Genomic DNA, 18659 nt, shown 5'->3' with positions numbered 1-18659 from the left:
ATTCCACCTCGCCTCCGAGGCATTCCGGAAGTCCCTGACGGCTCCGTTGCCGAGAGAACCCGAGGCTACCCGAGTTCCCCGAGAGTCTCCGAAGTCTGCCGATTCACCTCTTCCCGAGCCGATGCAACTAGGCAGAGCTAGGCTGTCTCCAGCTGAACGGCAATACAGGCTTCACACGAAGAGTTGCCTGTATTACGGGACTACTGGTCATTTTGTGTCCACCTGTCCATTAAAAGACCAGGTTCACCAATAGGTGCGAGCACTCTGGTGGGCCATACGGATAACTTTTCCTCTCCCCTTACTCGCACCCCCTTTCTTGCTGTGGGGGAACCAGTCGAAATCTCTCCGGGTACTCATCGACTCTGGGGCCGATGAGAGCTTTATGGACGCTACCCTGGCGTCCGAGCTGGGCATCCCCACTCAGCCCCTCTCCATTCCAATGGATGTTAGAGCACTGGACGGGTGCTCTGTAGGCCGGGTCACCCACAATACCACCCCCATCAACCTACGAGTGTCATGGAACCACAGCTAGACCATCCAATTCCTGCTAATTAAGTCTCCTCAGGTTCCTGTGGTATTGGGTTTCTCTTGGCTCCAGCAACACAACCCCTTTATTGACTGGTCTACTGGTGCCCCTACGACTGTGGAATCGACCTTCTCCCAGGCACCACTCCGCCCCGGGGACGACTGTACTCGCTGTCGGGTCCGGAGACCAATGCTATGGAGACCTTCATTGAGGACTCCCTAGCTGCCGGGTTCATCCGTCCTTCTGCTTCCCCCGCCGGCGCAGGGTTCTGCTTTGTGGAGAAGAAGGACAAAACCCTGCGCCTGTGCATTGACTACCGGGGCCTCAACGACATCACTGTGAATAACCGCTACCCGCTACCACTCATCTCCTCAGCCTTAGAGCCGCTCCAGGGGGCCAATGTGTTCTCCAAGATGGACCTACGGAATGCCTCCCACCTGGTGCGGATACGGGAGGGGGACGAGTGGAAGACTGCCTTCAACACGGCCAGCGGTCACTAGGAGTATCTGGTCATGCCATTTGGCCTTACCAATGCTCCAGTGGTGTTCCAGGCCCTGGTTAATGATGTTCTCTGCGACATGTTGAACCGGTTTGTCTTTGTCTACCTCGATGACATCCTCGTCTTCTCCTGCTCCGCCCAAGAACATGTGCTCCACGTCCGAAAGGTCCTCCAACGCCTCCTGGAGAACCAGCTTTTTGTGAAAGCGGAGAAATGCGAATTCCATCGCTCACCCATCCCCTTCCTGGGCTACATCATCGCTGCAGGGAGTGTACAGATGGATCTCGGGAAGGTGAGAGCGGTGGTGGATTGGTCCCAGCCTACGTCCAGAGTGCAGCTACAACGTTTCCTGGGGTTCGCCAACTTTTATCGCCAGTTTATCTGGGGTTACAGCACCCTGGCTTCCCCCCTGTCTGCACTCACCTCTCCCAAGGTTCCATTCACATGGTCCCCAGCTGCTGACCGGGCATTCCGGGACCTCAAACACTGTTTCACCACTGCTCCCATCTTGGACACTTCGGATGTCGGAGTGGGGGCGGTCCTGTCCCAGCATTCGGCCCTGGACCTCAAGTTACATCCCTGCGCCGCCTTCTCCCATCGCCTCAACACCACAGAGAGGAATTACGATGTGGGGAATTGTGAGCTTCTCGCAGAGAAGATGGCGTTGAAGGAGTGGAGGCACTGGCTGGAGGGGGCGGAACATCCGTTCATTATGTGGACAGACCACAAGAACTTGGAATATCTCCGTGTTCGTCGCCGCCTGCACGATCTGTGCGCAGAACAAGACTCCTCTGCAAGCTTCGGCTGGTCTCCTCCAACCTCTGCCTGTTCCTCACCATCCCTGGTCTCACATATAGTGGGGGAAAAAAGTATTTAGTCAGCCACCAATTGTGCAAGTTCTCCCACTTAAAAAGATGAGAGAGGCCTGTAATTTTCATCATAGGTACACGTCAACTATGACAGACAAATTGAGAAAAAAAATCCAGAAAATCACATTGTAGGATTTTTAATGAATTTATTTGCAAATTATGGTGGAAAATAAGTATTTGGTCACCTACAAACAAGCAAGATTTCTGGCTCTCACAGACCTGTAACTTCTTCTTTAAGAGGCTCCTCTGTCCTCCACTCGTTACCTGTATTAATGGCACCTGTTTGAACTTGTTATCAGTATAAAAGACACCTGTCCACAACCTCAAACAGTCACACTCCAAACTCCACTATGGCCAAGACCAAAGAGCTGTCAAAGGACACCAGAAACAAAATTGTAGACCTGCACCAGGCTGGGAAGACTGAATCTGCAATAGGTAAGCAGCTTGGTTTGAAGAAATCAACTGTGGGAGCAATTATTAGGAAATGGAAGACATACAAGACCACTGATAATCTCCCTCGATCTGGGGCTCCACGCAAGATCTCACCCCGTGGGGTCAAAATGATCACAAGAACGGTGAGCAAAAATCCCAGAACCACACGGGGGGACCTAGTGAATGACCTGCAAAGAGCTGGGACCAAAGTAACAAAGCCTACCATCAGTAACACACTCCGCCGCCAGGGACTCAAATCCTGCAGTGCCAGACGTGTCACCCTGCTTAAGCCAGTACATGTCCAGGCCCGTCTGAAGTTTGCTAGAGTGCATTTGGATGATCCAGAAGAGGATTGGGAGAATGTCATATGGTCAGATGAAACCAAAATATAACTTTTTGGTAAAAACTCAACTCGTCGTGTTTGGAGGACAAAGAATGATGAGTTGCATCCAAAGAACACCATACCTACTGTGAAGCATGGGGGTGGAAACATCATGCTTTGGGGCTGTTCTTCTGCAAAGGGACCAGGACGACTGATCCGTGTAAAGGAAAGAATGAATGGGGCCATGTATCGTGAGATTTTGAGTGAAAACCTCCTTCCATCAGCAAGGGCATTGAAGATGAAACGTGGCTGGGTCTTTCAGCATGACAATGATCCCAAACACACCGCCCGGGCAACGAAGGAGTGGCTTCGTAAGAAGCATTTCAAGGTCCTGGAGTGGCCTAGCCAGTCTTCAGATCTCAACCCCATAGAAAATCTTTGGAGGGAGTTGAAAGTCCGTGTTGCCCAGCGACAGCCCCAAAACATCACTGCTCTAGAGGAGATCTGCATGGAGGAATGGGCCAAAATACCAGCAACAGTGTGTGAAAACCTTGTGAAGACTTACAGAAAACGTTTGACCTGTGTCATTGCCAACAAAGGGTATATAACAAAGTATTGAGAAACTTTTGTTATTGACCAAATACTTATTTTCCACCATAATTTGCAAATAAATTCATAAAAAATCCTACAATGTGATTTTCTGGATTTTTTTTTCTCATTTTGTCTGTCATAGTTGACGTGTACCTATGATGAAAATTACAGGCCTCTCTCATCTTTTTAAGTGGGAGAACTTGCACAATTGGTGGCTGACTAAATACTTTTTTCCCCCACTGTACCCTGGACTTTGTTACGGGTCTTCCCCCGTCTGATGGCAACACCGCCATCCTGACAGTTGTGGAACAGTTTTCCAAAGCCACCCACTTCATTCCTCTCCCCATGCTACCCTACGCCAAAGAAACGGCCCAGTTCATGGTGCAGCATGTCTTCCGGTTCCATGGACTCCCTAGTGGACATGGTCTCCGACCGGGGTCCTCAGTTCTCGTCCCGGTTCTGGAAGGCGTTCTACACACTCATTGGGTCGTCAGCCAGCCTATCCTCCGGTTTCTACCCTCAGTCCAACGGCCAGTCAGAGCAAACTATCTAAGACCTGGAGATGACTCTGCCCTGCCTGGTCTCCGCCAACCCCACCACCTGGAGCCAGCCACTAGTGTGGGTCGAATACGCCCGCAACACCCTTCCCTGCTCTGCCACGGATCTTTCGCCCTTTGAGTGTTCCCTGGGTTATCAGCCCCCGCTCTTCCCAGAGGAAGAGGTCGGCATACCCTCGACCCAGATGTTTGTCAAACGCTGTCGTCGTACCTGGAGGAGAGCCCGGTTGGCTCTTCTCAAGACCACCTCCAGGTATCGATGACAAGCGGACCGCCACCGGACCCCGGCTCCCCGGTATCGTCTCGGGCAGAAGGTTTGGCTGTCCACCCGAGATATGCCCCTCCGGGTGGAGTCCCGCAAACTTTCCCCCCGGTTTATCGGCCCTTTCCCAATCTCCAATATCAATAGCCCCTCTGCTGTTTGTCTTCTGTTGCCCCAAACCCTCCATATACATCCCACTTTTCATGTGTCTACGATCAAACCCATGTCTCACAGCCCTTTGTCTCATGTTTCCAGTATACATCCAGATAAAGAAATGTCTCTTAATGACCAGGAGTTAAATCTCTTTCCAATTTTCTCTACAATAGGAGAGAAATTTAAGTTGGCCCTTTCTTTCTGATCTTTGCTAACTTTAATACATAGAAATGTGATCACATCTTTAACAGCGATATTACATACTGAGTTTAAGTCACATCTTTTCAATGCAAATAATTCACATTTCCTAATATTCAGAGAGAAACCAGATACATGTGAGAAGGCATTCATTCATTCAATAGCTTTCCTGACTTCATGATCTTTCAACAAAAAAAATGGTGGTGTCGTCCGCCAAGAGAGAACATTTTCTCTCTTTATCTTGTATCTGAATATCCCTAAAACTATCCTTATTGATATGAACTTGTGACCAATAAAAAAATAAGGAGAAATTGGGCATTCTTGTTTAATTCCTTGTCTAATATTGAATCTCTGTGAAGTTCCATGGGATAATTTAACAGAGCTGTTACTATTATTGTAAAGTGTCTTAATTACACTTAGTGACCAAAACCAAAAAAATCAAAGTCTCAAAAATAAAATAATGTTCAGCTGTATTAAAAGCCTAGTAAAAGTCTACAAATAAAATAAAGCTATCTTCCATAATGTGCTCATTGTAGTCTATCAAGTCCAACACTAGTCGAATATTATTACATACATGTCTGCCCTTCATAAAACCAGACTGGGTATCATCAATGATTTGGTCAATACCTTTTTTTAAGTCTTTCTGCAAAGATGGATGCAAGTAGCTTTCCATCATTGTTCATTAATGTGATTGGTCTCCAATTTTCTAACATCATAGGATCTTTGTTTGGTTTGGGGAGTACATAAATGAGGCCTTGTGTCATAAACAGGCAGGCCCCCTAAATCAATTACCTCCTTAAAAACATTAGATATACATTCAACAATATCCTGAAAATATTTATAGAATTCACTAATAAGGCCATCATTCCCTGGAGATTTGGAAGTCTTCATCTATGACTTTTCCATTGTCTTTGACAGAGTCTAGAAAGGCAGACATGTCACTAGTAGGACAGGCATTACTGGTGTAAAGATTACCATAGAATTCTGAAACATATTTTGAAATATCTTTGGGGTTTTCATTCTCTTTGCCATCTATATTAAGCTTGTGAATAGAGGTAAATTCAGAATGTTTTCTCTCTAAATTGTAAAAGTATTTTGTGTTTTTTTTCACCTTCCTCCAACCATCTCCTTCTTGATCTTACAAATGTCCCTTTTGCTCTCTCTTCATACATTCGGTCCATTTCTAGTTGTGAAGAAAATAACTGACCCTTTCCTTCTTCATCAAGGTCCTCCATAGAGATTAGAGAAAGTATTTCCTTAACAAGTTTCTCTTCCCTCAATCTTTTAAGTTCAGCAATTTCTTTACCTCTCTTCATGGCTGTTTGTCTTATTTCATACTTCATTAATTCCCAATATTTCCCACAATAAATAAATAATAAATAGTTGGGCTTTCCTCCAATTTTCTTGTATAATATCTTTGGCATCCATCTTGAAATTACTATCTTCCAACAGTCATTAATAATTAAAGATAAGAATACTGATCAGTAAGAATTGATGGTTCAATGGATACCTTGACTACAGTGTTATCTAATGAATTAGAAATCAACAAGAAGTCAATTCTTGATTGTATGGACATGTCCTTGTTACACCAAGTGAAGTCCTTTTTATCAGGATATTTAGATCTCCAAATATCGAATAATCCAAGACCAAGACATAAATTATTACATTTGGGATTAACAATGCTGGATCTGTTAGGAAGGGGATATCTGTCAATCATCACATTAGATACAGAATTAAAATCTCTACCTAAGATAATTTTGATATCCTGAAATACACCTTTAACTATATTAATCTCTTCTTCAAATTCTTGAAATAATATCCTGTTGTTTTGTTTGTTGTTGGATGCATAGATATTCCCTAATAAAAACATTTCACTGTTCAAATTAACCAACGTCCAGAGTGGTGAGTCCTACTACTGATGACCTTCCCTTTAAATGCAACTCTTAAAAACTGCTACACCTGCAGAGTGGTTGTTGCCATATGATAACCAGATATCGTTACCCCATTGATTTTTCCAAAAAGCTAGAGATCGGAAGAATAATAATGAGTCTCTTGTAGAAAGTAAAAGTCTACATTAAACTGTTTGCAATACAGGAAAATAGCCTTACGTTTGAGTAAATTACAAATACCACTGACATTAATTGAACAAAGAGATAGACAAACTTCAACCAACAACCTTGTTATGCTAATATAAGCTTTTCCTAAGGATATATAACTGAAAAGGATTTCCATCCCATTATTAACCCCCCCAACAAAAAACAATAATACTGGTCATAAAGTTACCAAATTATTCTTACTCCCACAAGGGGGAGACAATGTGTAGACCTTACAATAAGCTGTTATTCACCCATTGTTAGTGTTTAGTTTACCAGTTCTCAGGTCAGCCTTTTCTCATTCAAGTGTTTGTGTAAATTCTTTACAATAAAAGGCTGCTTTTCACCTGGCAATTAGGCAGTGTTTAGGCCTACCAGTTCTGTCCGAGTTAGACTCTGGCTCTCTCTCAAATGTTCTGATTTGGCCGCATTTCTTTCCCATCGATGATCACTCTTGCACCGACAAAAATGAGTTTTCCCTGCCTTTCGAGCTGCAGCCACCATTGGCCACAATTTCTCCCGTGTCACTTTGTCCACTGAGGTCAGATCCTCCGTGAACCTCAATTTTTGCTTGATGAGGAACTCTCAGTTCTTTGCTCGCCTACAGAGATGATATGTGTAGATCTGTTGGTGAACCGGATGATGGTTGTCCTCGGCCTCTTGTCTTGATCCTTGAGTCTTCCAAAACGATAAACGATGTTTGGCTTTTGATTCGGGAATGACAGCTCCACAGATGTCAACAACTCTGCATTTAAAGTCCTCACCCGCCTGCTCTGGAATTCCATGGAGCCTCAGGTTCCACCTGCGCTGGTATCTCAGCCTCATTCACCTTTTGCTCAAGTTCAGCCACCTTCTTTTCATTTTCCTGGCAGATAACTTCCACCTTCATGTCACTTTTGAGGGTTTTCACTTCTCCAGAGATAACTATTTTTTATGGCCCCAATTTTCATTTTATTCCCCCTAACCATGTCCTCCAAGCCATTTGCCCTTTCATCTATCTTTGCTGTCAAAAGCATCACAATATTGTTTTGCATCTCAAGAAGTGACATACCCTCTTGACCTCTCATGTTTTACCCCTGGGGCTTGACTGGAGTGTCGGGGTCGTAAGATAACGGCCTGAGCTGGGGACTGGATGGACACAGGTTGTCAGCATTGTTGTCCGTGCTCACCAAATTTTCAGTACCCAAAACCATACCATCTTTTGCTGTTAATTGTCCATCTGATGATTTCTCCATATCTTTTCTTTTGGTTCTGGTCATGGAAGTTTCCATGTAGACAAGGTCGTTTTTGAGCTAGCTAGATGATCTGGCTATCTAGTGTTGTCGCTAACTTAATAGTTTTAGAGGTGAATAACTTGCAGAAAGTAATCAATGACTTTGGTAAACAAACTAAACCATATTCATACAGGGTTTTATGACCTTAGAAATGACCAAATGGTCATATTTGTGTGAGGAAATCCAATAATTCCTTCAGCTACCAAAAAAACGCATCGCACTGACCGCCATTTTGCGCGTGCCCCTACAGTAACTTTAACTAGCTAGCTAACATTAGCTAAAATGTATCAACACTTATACAACAATTACCAGCTAACATTACAGGCTATGTAGCTTGGCTAGCTGATGAAAAATAAAGATTACATTACATGATGTATTGTTTTTTAATGATTTGATAGTAGTTTGATTAATTATTATCTTAACTAGCGAACAGCTAAGGCTCTCTCACCTTTCACGTCGATCAGTTACTAGTCATCTCTTACCTGTCCTGTCTCTCCAACCATCCGCACACTTCAGGCTTCCAATCCTCTTTTGACCAATGTTCTCAATTTGAATTATATGCACAAGTGCACTGCTGGTTCCAAAACGAACCCCTCTTTTTAAAAGGGTTCTACAAAGCACCCCTTAAGTCTACAAAGGTTAAAAAACGAACTGATGGCACAGTATAGGTTCTTAAATTAACTTCATTTTATCTGTGGCCAATGACCTTAATCCTTCTTGGATGGGCACTTCTAATGTAACTCTATGGCAGCACCCAAGGGGCTTGAATTTTCGAGCTCTGTCCGTAGATTTTGCAGTGACGTAGTGTCCCTATGAGTGACAGAACACTGAGCCAATCACGGCACAACTAGAGAACATTACCAACCCCTACACTCCGTATTTTCTGCTGGCTGCCCCACCACCACAGAAAGCACTGAGCTAGGCTGAAACACCTGAATTTTGGAGCTGCCTTACTCAAGAAAGCAAAAAAGAGACCATGTTTGTATGCGGCTTTATTAACTCAATGATTTTTTAACATTGTTTGCAAACTGATATGTGGCGCATATGAATGCCAAAATAACATGCAAAACAGGTTAAAAAATATATATAGCTAAACAGGTGGGGCTCTGAATGACGGGTCGCCATTGGCTGTACAGTAAATCAGCAATCTGATCGCTAGCTCACCCGACCTGTTGATTGACAGTTTGCTGGTCCAATCAGAGGGCAGAGTGTACGTTTCACTAGCCAATCTGTTGCACGTTTTTGCTAGGGTGAGGCTACTGTCTCTGTGCCACAAAATGAGTGACAAAACGTTACAAAACCTGGCTAGATAATTTCTAGTCACCAGTCTCAAATCCAAGTCAAGTCTCAAGTTATTTTATTTTCTATCAAGTCAAGTCATCAGATTTGTGACTTGAGTCCAAGTCATGTGACTCGAGTCCACAAATCTGCAGCCGTGTACATTGCCCCTCAAGCTGACACGAAGTTGGCACTTAAGGAACTTTGAACAGATTGGAAACGGCGTTTCCTGAAGCCGCATTTATCATCACTAGGGTCTTGAATTAAAGCGCTTCCGAAGTTCTACCAACATACATGTAACTGCCAAAAATAATGGAAACATGAGTAAATGAGGGATACAAAGTATATTAAAAGCAGGTGCTTCTGCAGGTGTGGTTCCGGAGTTAATTAAGCAATTAACAACCCATCAAGCTTAGGGTCATGTATAAAAATACTGGACAGGCCATTATTTTTGGCTACTGTACTAGTCGGAACTAGGAAACTGAAATATTCGACATGCTAGCTGGTTGTAGTTATACATGTGCCGCGTTCAACCAGTTACCAAGTCAGAAATGTCAGTTTCAAAGTTCCGACTAGTGCGTAAAAGCAACATATGACAATGCCCCCATCATCAGGGCACGAGTGGTCACGGAATGGTTTGATGAGCATGAAAACGATGAAAACCATATGCCATGGCCATCTGTCACCAGATCTCAACCCAAATGAACACTTATGGGAGATTCTGTAGCGGCACCTGAGACCGCGTTTTCCGTCACCACCACCAACAAAACACCAAATGATGGAATTTCTTGTGGAAGAATGGTGTCGCATCCCTCCAATAGAGTTCCAGACACTTGTAGAATCTATGCCAAGGTGCATTGAAGCTGATCTAGCTTGTGGTGGCCCAACGCCCTGTTAAGACACTTTATGTTGGTGTTTCTTTTATTTTGGCAGTATCTCCTATGCTACACACGGATAGAGGACACTTCACCATTGTTATTCTCCCTTCCGGGAAGGCTACAATGCCCTCCCCCGCCCTCCCTTTAGCAAATCAGATCATGCCTCCACCCTGCTGCGTCCAGCCTATATGCCAGGGTTTCCCAAACTCGGTCCTCGGGACACAAATGGGTGCACGCTTTTGTTTTTGCCATAGCACTACACGCTGCTATAGACAGAAATTAAAACAGGAAGCACCCGTGGTAAGGACCATCGGTGGAATTACCCATCGGAATCTGTGCTACAAGACTGTTTTGATCACGTGAACTGGGATATTTTCTGTGTCGGCTCTGGGGAATAACATTGATGATTACACTGACTCGGTCACTGGGTTCATCAGGAAGTGCATAGAGGATGTTGTTCCTACAGTGACGATCAGAACATATCCAAACCAAACACTGTCGATAGATGGCAACAATCGAGCAAAACTAAAAGCGCGAACCACTGCATTTAACCATAGCAAGGCGACCGGGAACATGGACGCGTACGAACAGGCCAGCTACGACCTCCTTAAGGTGATCTAAGTGTATGTAAACTTCCGACTTCAACTGTAATTTTTCCAACAATTGTTTACAGACAGATTATTTAATTTATAATTCACTGTATCACAATTCCAGTGGGTCAGAAGTTTACATACACTAAGTTGACTGTGCCTTTAAACAGCTTGGAAAATTCCAGAAAATGATGTCATGGCATTAGAAGCTTCTGATATGCTAATTGACATAATGAGTCAATTGGAGGTGTACCTGTGGATGTATTTCAAGGCCTATCTTCAAACTCATTGCCTCTTTGCTTGACATCATGGGAAAATCAAAAGAAATCAGCCAAGACCTCAGAAGAAAAATGGTAGACCTCCACAAGTCTGGTTCATCCTTGGGAGCAATTTCCAAACGCCTGAAAGTACCACGTTCATCTGTACAAACAAACAATAGTATGCAAGTATAATCACCATGGGACAGCATAATGCTGTGGGGGTGTTTTGCTACAGGAGGGACTGGTGCACTTCACAAAATAGATGGCATCATGAGGAAGGAAAATTATGTGGATATATTGAAGCAACATCTCATGACAGTCAGGAAGTTAAAGCTTGGTTGCAAATGGGTCTTCCAAATGGAAAATGACCTCAAGCATACTTCCAAAGTTGTGGCAAAATGGCTTAAGGACAACAAAGTCAAGGTATTGGAGTGGCCATCACAAAGCCCTGACATCAATCCTATTGAACATTTGTGGGCAGAACTGAAAAAGCGTGTTTGAGCAAGGAGGCCTACAAACCTGACTCAGTTACACCAGCTCTGTCAGGAGGAATGGGCCAAAATTCACCCAACTTATTGTGGGAAGCTTGTGGAAGGCTACCCGAAATATTTTACCGAAGTTAAACAATTTTAAAGGCAATGCTACCAAATACTAATTGACTGTATGTAAACTTCTGACCCACTGGGAATGTGATGAAAGAAATAAAAGCTGAAATAAATAATTCTCTCTACTATTATTCTGACATTTCACATTCTTAAAATAAAGTGGTGATCCTAACTGACCTAAAACAGGGAATATTTACTAGGATTAAATGTCAGGAATTGTGAAAAACTGAGTTTAAATGTATTTGGCTAAGGTGTATGTGAACTTCCGACTTCAACTGTAGTTAAATATTTAATTGCATATGTCTGGCGTCGTAAGAGTATTTCTAACCACACTTTAGGAGAGAATATTTCTACTTCACATATTTCTGCAAAATGTTTCTGGATAAACATTAATGGTTATATTTTAACCTCTAATAACCTTTATTTATCCTACAAAACTGAACACAAAGATAAAGGCTGTTTAATAATTAAACTTTCAAGGTGAAGTTGAAATAGGATAACTACCAACCGTATATTTTCTGATGATAATATACAGTATTCCCCATGTAATCACATTATGCTGCAATGTGATTGCAGCTTCCTTGGTTCAAGCAAAACAACATCTTCCAAATCAGTAAGTGTGTCTCCATTTATAGAATACTTTTATCATTGTCTTTCTTCCTATAACTATTGCACCATACTGTCTAAGATTACATAAAGTGAATAGAGACAGTGTAAAAGGTATGCTGTGTTTGTCTTGTGAAGGAACATTTTATGTTAGTGCTTTTATTCCTTTTTTTTACCCCCTTTTTCTCCCCAATTGCGATCTTGTCTCATCGCTGCAACTCCCACACGGACTCTGTAGAGGCGAAGGTCGAGTCACGCGTCCTCCGAAACATGACCCGCCAAACCGCGCTTCTTAACCAGCCAGCCGCACCAATGTGTTTCAGGAAGCACAGTTGTGATCCTCTGTAGCTCAGCTGGTAGAGCACGGCGCTTGTAACGCCAAGGTAGTGGGTTCGATCCCCGGGACCACCCATACACAAAAATGTATGCACGCATGACTGTAAGTCGCTTTGGATAAAAGCGTCTGCTAAATGGCATATTATTATTATTATTATTAGTTCAACTGACGACTGAAGTCAGCCTGCAGGCGCCCGCCCCGCCACAAGGAGTCGCTAAAGCGCGATGAGCCAAGTAAAGCCACCCCGGCCAAACCCTCCCCTAACCCGGACGACACTGGTTGTGACACAGCCTGGGATCGAACCCGGTTCTGTAATGACGCCTCAAGCACTGCGATGCAGTGCCTTAGACCGCTGTGCCACTCGGGAGGCCATATCTCAGTTTCAAGGTCTCAGCTTGGAGAGAAAAAGCCTTGTAAGGTATTGATCGGTCACATGCATGAACCAAAAGTTGATGAATTAATTATGAATAATGTAAATCATGCAAATATAACTTGTCTGTGTAAGCAGTTAAAGAGAACTAATGGGACTGCCCCGACAGAGCTCCTGACAGACGTGTACTACTTGGTGCACAAGTTTGTTGGAACCTCTCCAGTTAGAGCGTCTGCTAAATGACAAAAAATAAATAAATAAACTGATCAATTAGTATAATTTGATGGGTTTTCTATACATTTCACAGAATGTTCGTTGCAGTTTTTATAAAGAACACTTTACAACTACTATTATCTTCTATATTTCTTTTGGGATTACTGTGATACAAATATGAAATAACATTCAGCACAATCATGGTATTTATTATTCATTACAGTTAATGTCACCAAATCCCAAAACCTGCATCAATGAATGACACCAAAGGCAATACATATGCAATATTTTTATTCTCTATTTCTCTCTTATGTTTGAGCAACAATGCTGACAATATGAGCTAAGCATAGAGTGAGATATAGTTGCCAACAGCCATTGTCTAACTGCAGTAATTATCCAATAATTTACATGTGTTAATCATGATAATCCACTCCTCTAAGATTAATATTCAACTCAAACATGGAATGAACACAATTTGATGTTAAACCATATCTAAACTATTTCAAATACCTGAGTTTTACAAACAGAAATTAAATCCCATTACCATTGTAAAATGTCAGTCTGAAGCATTTAGTTAGGCTTTTAGACAAACAAAGCCCCCCCCACCCCACCCCACACACACATAACTCTAAATCATTTTGTGAATGCATTATTGACAGACATTAATCCATTCCAACTTGAGACAAAATGGGAAATAAATTATGTGTGGCTGACTATATTTAATTCCTCATTCAAAATTATCTTCTGCTGGCCTTTTATCTGAGAAACAAATGGATCAATAGCAATGTCTTTATAATGGGTATGTAATAACAGAAATTCAATCCCAAAACTGCTGTACAACACACTAGAAGGAGGATCCAAGTATGGGACCCTGAGGTCCTGGACCCAGGTTCTGGAACCCAGGCATGACTACCTGTACTCTTGGCAGAGCAATGTTGGGAAAGAGGTGGATAATGTAGTTAAGTCTGCGTAGACTGGGGAAGTAATGTGGAGCATAGAGAACTAGGGGGTGGAGTCCCAATGTTCTCTCCATATAATTAAAATGATAGGTATTCTAATTCTATGGTTCTGGTACTGGGGACTGGGGCTGCTGCTCTGGCTCTTGCTCCTGGGGCTCTGGTTCCTGTGTCTGTGGTTCTTGGGGCTGCTGTATCAGTCCCCCATCCTGTGCTGTGTTGTAGGAGCCACAGCCACTGCACTTCATTCCCAGAACATGGAAAGGCACCGTACAGTGGGTTTGGCAGTCATTACATATGATCTACAGTCAGGGAAAATGAGAAACCGACAAAACCATGTCGTGAGGCAGAAGTAGTGCTCAATACTGAAACTTTAAAATAAGTTGAAATATCCCTTGAATATAAAAGCCTGAAGTGAGTCATAAAAGTAAACCTACACCAGATCAGTGTAGTCACAGTATCCCAGAACACAAGGAACAACAATAATTGAGGTCATTTGTTTTTTAAAGTTCAATTTCACATTCAAAGTAAATAAATTTGTGTCATACCTTCACAGTGGCATCCTGGTATTCAGTGGGCATGGGTGACTGAGTGATCTCCTTGTCCATCAGCTCCCAGTCGCCCTCCATATTCCAAGCGGAGTGCATACAGAGTGGGCATCGATACGCACTGAAGATGACATATAGAGGCAATATTGCTGGTCACGCAGATCGTCATTGCTTATATGAATGTCATGCAGATGATATGATTGATAAGTTATAGACAGTAATTGGGATTAATATATGATAACTAGCACAATATTTGAAAAGGACTATGGACCTTACCCAGTTCGGACCATATCACGAAAGCATGTTCTGAAAAACAAAAGAACCAGTGAACATTCTAAACATTGTTTAATAAACCAGAAGACAAGAGTAAGACTCCAGTAATGCACCTGCTGTATCATCCATCAGATTAACAGTGGCATCAATACACACGTGTGTAGGTCTTATAGGCTAATGACAAAGGTTTTGAGAGTATTTATCATGAGGAAAATGTCATACTTGTGTAGAAGATGGCCACATGGAAGAACGTGAGCTCCTATTCTGGATGTGTGGATATCCTTAATTAGAGAAAAGACAAAAACATTATATATCTATGATAAACCATTAGAGGAAAAGTACTTATGAAATTGTAAAATACAGGCTGTGTGAATTTCTATATACACAATTGTATACTAAATTACATAATAAAGTGAAATACACAGCAGTCGTGTTACTGATCTTACTATTCATTAATTTACCTCCATACACACTGGGCAGTTCTGTCTTGAAACATTTTCAACACACTGAAACAAAACAAACAGTCTATAACTGATAAATCAAGTGAAAGACAAGAGCCATGGCATTAGCAATATTGTATTGACAATGTACACAAAAGCAACAGATATAATAAGGGCCATAGTAGGGGTTGACAATCACCTTGTGATTTCCTCGTAGATTACCGGCTAAACAGAGATTGCACTTCTCACAGTGGAAGTATTTCTCCCTTGGCCCGATCCTGCAGGAGTACAAAACATAACTGTACATATTGGCTACGCTATTCAAGTGTTTTAAGACACCAATATGCAAATAAAATAAAGATCTAAAACATGCTGGTGGCCAGCAGCTGGTCAGACGTATCAGCTGATGAACATGGGTGAACTATATATGGGAACGGTAGTCATAACACAAAGTCAAACAGGGCAGAGTTACTCACCTGCATATTCCACAGGGCTGACAGTGATACTGCTTCTTGTCTTGATCAAACAGGTGACATATATCACAGTAATATTCCCCAAATGTCACATTACACTCCTGGCAAGTATGTTGTGCCTGAAAGAAGAACCAAATGAAATAAAATAAACAAACAATGGGACCATATTGATATGTTGAATGAACAGTATAGTTGGGACTCAGAGACTGACAACAGTTCCCCTTTAACATAATTACCTGCTGTACTGTGTTGCAGACTGAGCACTGCACTTCTTTGACCAGGAAGCGGTCCATTTGATGGTCCTCCTCAGCATCATGGCACAGGCGACAAACATATGCTTTACCACAACACGGAGCCTGAGGGAGATAACCAAGTTTGGAAAGGGCTTGATAAAACAAACCAACACATTAATTTGTTGGTGTCAAGAACCTTGATGCTAACACATTTGTGAGAGTAACCTCAGGGTTACCTCTATTCATGACGAAATAATGAATTCTGACATGAACTTCCTTAGCTCGCTAGCTAACGTTAGATGACAAGCAATTTTGACAGTGACAAGCCGATAGCTACTCAGATAGCCATGGCTTAATATACGAATGACACCAAGCAAACTACTGCTGGATGAATGTAAAATATAAATACAATATGAACTTAGCTAGCTAATTTAACGGTGACAAGCCGCGATAGCTAGCTACTGGCATAATATACGAATGACACCTATCAAACTACTGCTACATTGATGTAAAATATGGATACAATATTTCCAACTACAACAATTTATTTGTTATAAACATTTTCTGATGGGTTGGCAAACACGGTTTTTCATTTGACCTGACATATTTAAATGAATCTCCTGTTCAGATAGTAAGCTAGCCAGCAAGCTAAAGCGTTAGTTGGCTAAGTTTATAGCAGGTATGTTATGAGCAAAACACGTTAGCTACATAAAGCAGGATACATTAAAATAAGACCATCAATAACATATGCGTCTTAATATCTGGTAGAATTAACACTTGCTCATAAATACTATTTCTTACTTTCAGCAAACAGCTGCGCACGTAGTGGTCGCATCCAACGCGAGAAGCCATTCTTCTCCTTCTTCTTCTTCTTCTTCTTCTTCTTCTTCTATGGTATTTTGGTGGTCCACAAACATACGTTAAAGTTGCATGCCGCCACTTACTGTATGGGGTGAAAACTGGGGAACTTCAGGCAGAAGAACACGGGAAAATATGGAAAGGGTAAAAAAATAAAAAAAATAAAGTTAAACATACTGATATTGCTTTTAAATATACTTAAGTATCAAAAGTAAATGTAATTGCAAAAATATACTTAAGTATCAAAAGTAAAAGCTATTTGAAATAATTTTTTACTTTTGATACTTAAGTATATTTAAAACAAATATCACAACTTTTACTTTTACTTCACTACATTCCTAAAGAAAATTATGTATTTTTTATTCCATACGTTTTCCTTGATACCCAAAGGTACTCGTTACATTTTGAATGCTTAACAGGACAGGAAAATTGTCAATTTCATGCTGGTATCAAGAAAACATCACTGGTCATCCCTACTGCCGCTGATCTGGAGGACTCACTAAACACAAATGCTTTGTTTGTAAATTATGTCTGCATGTTGTACCCCTGGCTCTCCGTAAATGTAAAAAACAAGAAAATTGTGCCTGGGGTACAACATGCAAAAAAAATAAATAAAATGTACAGATACCCCAAAAAATTACTTAAGTAGTACACCACTGAGTGTTTCAGCAGTAAAGTTCTGGGGCCTCATTTATCAATCACGCGTAGAATTAATTTAACCACACCTGTGTTTCATTACAAAAACGGAGAGCCACCTCTGTCCAGTGAAGTCCACAAAGCATATTGCATGTAACAAACAGTTATATGACCTACAACATGGTCAAGCAAGTGAATGTTTCCGACATTAACAAACTATAGTTCTGTGCATGACACAAGTAATGTTTCCAACAATTGTTAACAGACAGATTATTTAACTTATAATTCACTGTATCACCATTCCAGTTGGTCAGAAGTTTACATACACTAAGTTGAGTGTGCCTTTAAACAGCTTGGAAAATTCCAGAAAATGCTGTCATGGCTTTAGAAGCTTCTGATAGGCTAATTGACATAATTTGAGTCAATTGGAGGTGTACCTGTGGATGTATTTCAAGGCCTAACTTCAAACTCAGTGCCTCTTTGCTTGACATCATGGGAAAATCAAAAGAAATCAGCCAAGACCTCAAAAAAAATATTGTAGACCTCCACAAGTCTGGTTCATCCTTGGGAGCAATTTCCAAACGCCTGAAGGTACCACGTTCATCTGTACAAACAATAGTACGTAAGTATAAACAACATGGGACCACACAGCCGTCATACCGCTCAGGAAGGAGACACATTCTGTCTCCTAGAGATTGTCGTACTTTGGTGCGAAAAGTGCAAATCAATCCCAGAAAAACAGCAAAGGACCTTGTGAAGATGCTGGAGGAAACAGGTACAAAAGTATCTATATCCACAGTAAAACAAGTCATATATCGACATAACCTGAAAGGCCGCTCAGCAAGGAAGAAGCCACTGCTCCAAAACCGCCATAAAAAAGCCAGACTACGGTTTGCAACTGCACATGTGAACAAAGATCATACTTTTTGAAGAAATGTCCTCTGGTCTGATGTAACTGTTTGGCCATAATGACCATTGTTATGTTTGGAGGAAAAAGGGGGTACCTTGCAAGCCGAAGAACACCATCCCAACCGTGAAGCACAGGGGTGGCAGCATCATGCTGTGGGGGTGCTTTGCTGCAGGAGGGAATGGTGCACTTCACAAAATAGATGGCATCATGAGGAAGGAAAATTATGTGGATATATTGAAGCAACATCTCAAGACATCAGTCAGGAAGTTAAAGCTTGGTTGCAAATGGGTCTTCCAAATGGACAATGACCCCAAGCATACTTCCAAAGTTGTGGCAAAATGGTTTAAGGACAACAAAGTCAAGGTATTGGAGTGGCCATCACAAAGCCCTGACCTCAATCCTATAGAAACTTTTTGGGC

At 42.0% G+C, this 18659-nt stretch overlaps 1 protein-coding gene across 1 annotated transcript; it reads right to left on the bottom strand.

Moving 5' to 3' along the window:
* Positions 1–13189: 13189 nt before the first annotated feature.
* On the bottom strand, positions 13190–16714 carry LOC311144640 (RING finger and CHY zinc finger domain-containing protein 1-like). The gene is made up of 9 exons (XM_084180689.1): positions 16638–16714; positions 15840–15959; positions 15607–15722; positions 15330–15408; positions 15152–15196; positions 14913–14971; positions 14694–14723; positions 14418–14538; positions 13190–14171 (listed from the first exon to the last, which is right to left on the bottom strand). The coding sequence occupies exons 1-9, from the start codon at positions 16686–16688 to the stop codon at positions 13974–13976; spliced, it is 819 nt and encodes a 272-aa protein (XP_084036815.1). The 5' UTR covers positions 16689–16714; the 3' UTR covers positions 13190–13973.
* Positions 16715–18659: the final 1945 nt, after the last annotated feature.

The sequence above is a fragment of the Coregonus lavaretus genome, assembly GCF_964263955.1.
Source record: "Coregonus lavaretus genome assembly, chromosome: 17".
In the NCBI taxonomy this organism is placed as follows: Eukaryota; Metazoa; Chordata; class Actinopteri; order Salmoniformes; family Salmonidae; genus Coregonus; species Coregonus lavaretus.
The sequence above is the reverse complement of the archived record's forward strand: the minus strand, read 5'-3'. Positions and strand labels throughout refer to the sequence as shown.

Bases quoted from the DNA above. Each gene is read 5' to 3' on its own strand.
- LOC311144640 (XM_084180689.1), bottom strand. From the start codon at position 16,688: ATGGCTTCTCGCGTTGGATGCGACCACTACGTGCGCAGCTGTTTGCTG. The intron at 15,723-15,839 runs GTAATTATGTTA...TTCTTCTTTCAG, and splicing joins TCTGCAACACAGTACAGCAG to GCACAACATACTTGCCAGGA. The intron at 15,409-15,606 runs GTGAGTAACTCT...GTACTCCTGCAG, and splicing joins CAGCCCTGTGGAATATGCAG to GATCGGGCCAAGGGAGAAAT.